Source organism: Poecilia latipinna, unplaced genomic scaffold, assembly GCF_001443285.1.
Source record: "Poecilia latipinna isolate Pla-1442-1.1 unplaced genomic scaffold, P_latipinna-1.0 Scaffold1662, whole genome shotgun sequence".
Classification (NCBI taxonomy): domain Eukaryota; kingdom Metazoa; phylum Chordata; class Actinopteri; order Cyprinodontiformes; family Poeciliidae; genus Poecilia; species Poecilia latipinna.
The window spans coordinates 122,599-128,975 of record NW_015114278.1 but is presented as its reverse complement, the minus strand read 5'-3'; the positions used below and the strand labels follow the sequence as shown (position 1 = coordinate 128,975).

The 6,377-nt window shown below is 37.2% G+C and overlaps 1 protein-coding gene across 1 annotated transcript; it reads left to right on the top strand.

Annotated features, from left to right (window-relative positions):
• Positions 1–1,026: 1,026 nt before the first annotated feature.
• On the top strand, positions 1,027–6,040 carry LOC106964357 (uncharacterized). Its single transcript, XM_015059853.1, has 5 exons — positions 1,027–1,188; positions 1,852–2,192; positions 3,265–3,366; positions 3,756–4,076; positions 4,404–6,040. The coding sequence occupies exons 2-5, from the start codon at positions 2,162–2,164 to the stop codon at positions 4,769–4,771; spliced, it is 822 nt and encodes a 273-aa protein (XP_014915339.1). The 5' UTR covers positions 1,027–1,188; positions 1,852–2,161; the 3' UTR covers positions 4,772–6,040.
• Positions 6,041–6,377: the final 337 nt, after the last annotated feature.

The window sequence follows — 6,377 nt, the reverse complement described above, 5'->3', positions numbered from 1 at the left end:
ATTTGTGAATTTCCCAGTCTCCTCTTGGTTTTGGGTCTCATGTCTGTTTCTGTTCTTTTTATTAGTTTCTGGTCTCTGTGCTTAGTTCCTGTTCTGCCTTTCATTCTTCCGATTCTCTCTTTTCTCTGATTTCTTTCTCAGTTCCTTCCACTATGATAATTTTTCTTATCTGTATCAGTTATCCTGAGCTTGATTATACTTTGGTTCTGGAGTCACTGTTTGTTCATTTGATTGGTCAAATTCATTCAAAATCCATGAAATTTATCCTTGTTACTATATTTTGCTTCATGTTTCATGGTTTTGTTTCGTCCAGACTAATTTAACTACAACGGGCCTGGGCTCTCATGAATTGGGTTCCAGCAAATACTCCAGGATTGAATCTGTAACAATTAAACTCTTAACTCTTATCTGCTGTGTTACCAGAAATTAGTTCTACAATTTGAATTTATTCACTGAAAAAAAGTTAATTTTGCTATAACCTTGTCTTCTTCCTCTATTCTGTGTGTTTTGATTTTGATTCTTCTTTTATGCTCAATTAATTTATGATGCGTGGATGGGAGATTTGCTTGAAGTTTTTCACTTACTCCTCTTTCTGAAACGTCTCCCTACAGTCCTAAACTGACTTGATTTAAAGTGAAACAATTTTTTTTTAAGAAAACCAAATGCTTCCAGTGGTGCAAACCTTATGCCATTTTCCTGAATGATTATCAGGAATCCTGAAATATCTTTTTGTGATAAAACTTTCATTTTAGATACTTTCTAATGGAAAGTTAGAATGGGCTGTTTAAGGCAAAAAAGCTCTTCTACACCCAGTAAAAGAAAATAAATACTTTCAATGTGCAAGACTGATCAGAATGAGTATTTCCTCTGTCACATCCTTTAAAGGACCACAGCTCACAACAGTTTTTCAAAACATGACAAACTTTTACTTTGACAGTCAAAACTGACAGGCTACCATGTTTTTTTTTTTTCCAAGTGAAAGTGAAAGTAAAATTTGTTTTCTTATCCAACTAGCAACAGGGAACTTTGTGTTGGTGACCTTGGACTGATAGCTGAAATTGTAATCGGCTTTTGGTTTACTCTGTGAAACTGTTTCGATGAGTTAAAAAGAAAATCTTTATTAACAATTTGGTGTTTGGAAGTACAGGATGAGGAAGCTGTTAGCTGTGCTTCTGTTCCTCCTTTATGGTAAGCTTTTCTCCCTCATTCCTAGCTTAGATTTTAGCTGATCTTATTTTGCCTCTTCTTCACAGTAATTACCAGCTACATTTTCATGTTCAGAAACAAATACTTTATACTGTTCCAGATATAAGTAAGACCAAAGCTGCCATGACCGTGTGGGTATTTTGCAAAATAGTCTATAGAGCTTTATATTACCATATAATGTTATTCTCTCATCAAAAACATACCGTGAGTGTTACCTTGATTATTTAATAGATGTTTGAAAAATAGCATTTGGGGGTGCCTGAATGCTTGCTTTCTCCTATTCCACCTTTATATATATTGTGTTATTCATGTGTAGTAAGCTGCAGTGACACCATTTTCCCTTCATGTGCTGAAATTTTTGAACACTGATCCATTTCTGGATTTCAGTCAATCTCTGGACTTTGTCATTATTCCTGTATAACACTCCAAAAATGAAATGAAATGAAATGAAATGAAATGAAATTTTATTCGAACATGATACAAATACAAATATAAAAATAAAATAGAAAAAAATAAAATAAGTAGGAATTTAGAGAATTGTGAGGAAGTTGGGTTAATATGTGAATAATGATCAAAAGATAAATGTCTTAGGTTAAATTTGTATTTATTTCAACAAACTGACAGTATCTTTATTTATACTTCCAGCCTGTCGAGATTCTTTGACTGTAAAAGTGGAAGTCTGTAAAGGGGAACCATCAGTTGTTCTGCCCTGCCAGTACAGCCAGAAATTGGAAGAGATTGTTACGGTGAAATGGAGCAGCTTCGATCTCGATCCCAATACTGTCCATCAACGTCAAGAAGCCGACGACCTGCGAGGACAAAATGAGATTTTCAAAGGACGAACATCAATGGCGCCTCTTGCTCTGGACTCTGGTGATTTCAGCCTCACTCTGAGTGAACCTCAAGTTTCTGATAGCGGGGTCTACATCTGCTACATCATGAAACAGAAGAAATAATGGTGTCAGACGTTCAGCTGATTGTCACAGGTCAGTGACCTTGTGTATTTCTAAAGTATTGGGCCGTGACACCCAATTACCAGACACAGGTGTATAAACGCCAGCATTTAGTCATGCAGAATGCATCTACAAACATTAGTGATGGAATGGGTTGCTCTCTGAAGTTTAGTGAATTACTAAATCAGAACAATAAATGACTTTTTTGTATGGAAGTGAGGGTTGAAAAGTATATTTAAAGGCTTCTATTTTCCAAATACCATTTTAATCTGACAAATGGGCCTCATCAGAATGCAGATTGTAATTTATTCACCATGACTATGTGGGAATGTTCAGGGTTACGTTCTCATTTATTCCCATGTCTTTGGTGCAATTTAGGGTTTTTCCTAATTTTTTTTACTTGATGGAAAAAGGAAATTTTGGTAACACTTCATCTGACGGGGTTCGCATAATACTGACATGATACTGTCATAAATATGATGTGACACCTGTTTAGATTTTTAGAGCAACTTTGCATTAAAAGTGTCATTATTTACTGAATGACACTTGATGACAACAGTCATAAACATTTATAAAGACTCCTTCATGATCACGACAGATGTTACGTCATGTTTATGACAGTGTCATGTCAGTCTTATGCACGCCCCATCAGATGAAGTGTTACCAAAATATCCATAGTATATTAATTTAATGTGCAATAAATGATCTGATTTTGTTTGACCTTTCTGTATATGGATTATATCTCTTTTGTAAATTCCCTTGAAACATTTTTTTCAGTCAGCTCTAAGATAAGGTCTTAAAATTCAACTACTTGAACAAGCTGTTGTGTTCTAATTATATAGATTTTGACTAAATGTTATATATTTTGTTACTATTTAACAGTCATTTCAAGGTACTTGATGGAGACATGAAAAAATAGACTCCTTAAAATCAATACTTTTTCTCTCCGACATTAGGAAATAAATATTTTCAGAATGTCCAAAGACAATTATGTTCTACCTTTTAGAAGAAACTGAGACATGCTAAAATAATTTTGAAACCTATTAAAATTTTTAGACAATAATAAAACAACATACATTTCTAACTGTTCTTTGTTTTTTCCTAGTAATATTTCCACTTTGGGCCATAGTTCTCCTGGCTCTGCTGGCTGTGCTAGTTCTTCTTGCTGGAGGTGTTTTATTTAATTTCCGACAATATTTTATGTCAGGTAAGTTCCTTTTACAACAGTTTCAATACTAATATGTGGCATGCTAAGGCATTTCTGTCTCCTTAGACTGATGGTGATAATTTCAGGCAATGAACTGAGAACTGATACAGAAAGATTGAGATAGCTTCAGAGTTGTCATGGAGTCATAGTCATTATTTTTAAAATTATGGGTTAGATTTCCTCAGTTTTTCATTTTCTGTGGTCAGTTCCTGGATGTGGATTCAGTTTAGATCACATGGATCCTCTGTCAGCATCTGGTCACTAAATCCTGAGCTCCACTTTGTGACTGAGGTGTTTTTCTCCTGGATTATCACTGAGGCTCCATCACTGTGAACATCATCATCATCAGTTCTGCTGCTGTCAGTGCAGCTCATCTGTTTGTTTCTCAGTCTACAGGGTGGAGGTGGATTCAGGAGAGGAGTCTGTTCTGCTGCCATTTAAAACTGCAGTCTGTCTGCCTGGAAAATCCAAAGTAACATGGAGAACACATGATAGTAAAGTGGTACACATTAATTCTTTGAACTTCCAGCATCAACAACACAGACAGTTTAAAGACAGAACAGAGATGAAGAAGCCAGGCAAATCTAGAGATTTCAGTTTGATCCTGAAGAAACCAACAGACAAAGACACAGGAACCTACATCTGCACCGTCTGTGATTATTGGTCAGAAAACATCTCGACAAAGAAACAAGTTCTGCTCAATGTCAAAGGTCAGTGCAGTAACTATAAGGTACATTTTTATCCATGGTTATGTCTTTAATAAATCAGACAAAGTTGGTTTTTATTCTGAGTTTTTATTATGAAGGTTAGAATGCAGATACATGTTACAGAAATATAACCACAAGAAAGTGATATCCATCTTGAGAGTAATCATAAGAATAGAAGCACTGTTTCTTATAAACTATAAAACACAATATAGTTTTGTGTTATATAAAATTATTAATTAAAATTATTAATAATCAAACTTTAAACTTGAATCTTATAAAACAGTAACTTCTCTTTAATCATATTCTAACTTTCTCCTCTCCTCCATCCAGCTGGTCCTGACTCTCTCATCATATCCATAGACTTTGGTTCAGGATTCAGTGGCTACGCCTTCAATGTTAAACCCAGACAGGAAGGAGGAGAGACCCAGATAAAGAGATGGAGGAATGGACTTGGACTAGACACCCCAAAGACTCCAACCTGCATCCTGTTTGATGAACATGCAGAATTTATGAAGTTTGGTTATGAAGCTAAAACAGCATTTAATAATATGAGAGGAGAAGAAGCTGAGAAACATTATTTCTTTGAAAATGTCAACATGGCTGTCCATGGCAGGGTAAGTAAAAGTAAAGATTTGCAGATAAATCTTCTTTTTTGGATCCTATCATGTCCTCTGTTAACATGCCTGTCTATGATTTGAAACTGTGTCACTATTGGAAATATCTCATAATGTTTAAATCTGCATTCCACCTCAAGGCCAGACTGGGACACAGAGCTAATGGGGAATTTCCTGGTGGGCTGCTCCATTAGTGGGCTGGTGGTTTAGGCTATGAATGGGCTGTCGCAGTTGCCTCGTAGTCACACAGCACGCTGTTGTTTTGCAATGCCACAATGCCAAAACTGCCGTATTAAATCCCTTCTGTTCCTCTGCTCTGCTCTAGTCAGGCAAATTTTGTCATGTGGCCACGGAGTGGACCTATATCACAGGAACAAGTGCTGCAGAAATGGCTTGTTTCCAACAAAACATTTAAAAAACTGCTGGATTTTTTGTGCTTGGACTGTTTCTAAAAGTAGAGGTCTAAGTGAAAGTACAATAATGTGCAAAAAGAACATTTTCTATAATAGGTGCCTTTAATCCCTACTGTATTTGTGTCTGTGTTTTCTGTTCACTTGACTGGTTGTTTCTCTCTGTGTGTCATCATCTCTGATTCCGGTATTTCCTTGAAGATGGCTCTTATTTCTTCAGTTATTAAATATGATCTCTTCTTAGATGTTTCTGCCAATATCCTGTTACCACTTAAGTCATTCACCACCACAAATCTTGTCAGTACACCAGACTACCATAAGGATAAGTAACCAGAGTGGTTTGAATACTGCCATTGGGGGATCTCTCTCTCTCTTTCTCTCTCTCTCTCTTTCCTTTCTCTCTCTCAGTGTGGTGATGTTCATCCAGCCTGGGTTAAGGTAGATACTGTACAGTCATGGCCAAAAGTTTTGAGAATGATTCAAATGTTAATTTTTACAAAGTCTACTGCTTCAGTTTTTATAATGGCAATTTGCATAAACTCCAGAATGTTATAAAGAGTGATCAGCTTAACAGCAATTAATTGCAAAGTCAATATTTGCCTAGAAAATGAACTTTGTCCCCCAAAACACATTTCAACTTAATTGCAGCCCTGCCTTAAAAGGACTAGCTAACATCTTTCAGTGATTGCTCCATTAACACAGGTGTGGGTGTTGATGAGGACAGGGCTGGAGATCAATCTGTCATGATTAAGTAAGAATGACACCACTGGATACTTTAAAGAGGCTGATGCATGGCATCATTGTTTCTCTTCTGTGAACCATGGTTGTCTCTGAAGAAACACGTGCAGTCATCATTGTACTGCACAAAAATGGCCTACCAGGGAAGAGCAGCTAGAAAGATTGCACCTCAGTCAACAATCTATCGCATCAACAAGAACTTCAAGGAGAGAGGCTCCATTGTTGCCAAAAAGGCTCCAGGGTCCCCAAGAAAGACCAGCAAGCACCAGGACCGTCTCTTAAAAGTGTTTCAGCTGCGGGATCGGGCTACCAGCAGTGCAGAGCTTGCTCAGGAATGGCAGCAGGCAGGTGTGAGTGCATCTGCACGCACTGTGAGGCGGAGACTCTTGGAGCAAGGCCTGGTCTCAAGGAGGGCAGCAAAGAAGCCACTTCTCTCCAGGAAAAACATCAGGGACAGACTGATATTCTGCAAAAGGTACAGGGAGTGGACTGCTGAGGACTGGGGTAAAGTCATTTTCTCTGATGAATCCCCTTTCCGATTG

Excerpts from the sequence above, each read along its gene's own strand:
- LOC106964357 (XM_015059853.1), top strand. The coding sequence starts at position 2,162 with ATGGTGTCAGACGTTCAGCTGATTGTCACAG. Across the intron at positions 2,193-3,264 it reads CGTTCAGCTGATTGTCACAG|TAATATTTCCACTTTGGGCC; the intron begins GTCAGTGACCTT and ends GTTTTTTCCTAG. Across the intron at positions 3,367-3,755 it reads CCGACAATATTTTATGTCAG|TCTACAGGGTGGAGGTGGAT; the intron begins GTAAGTTCCTTT and ends TTTGTTTCTCAG.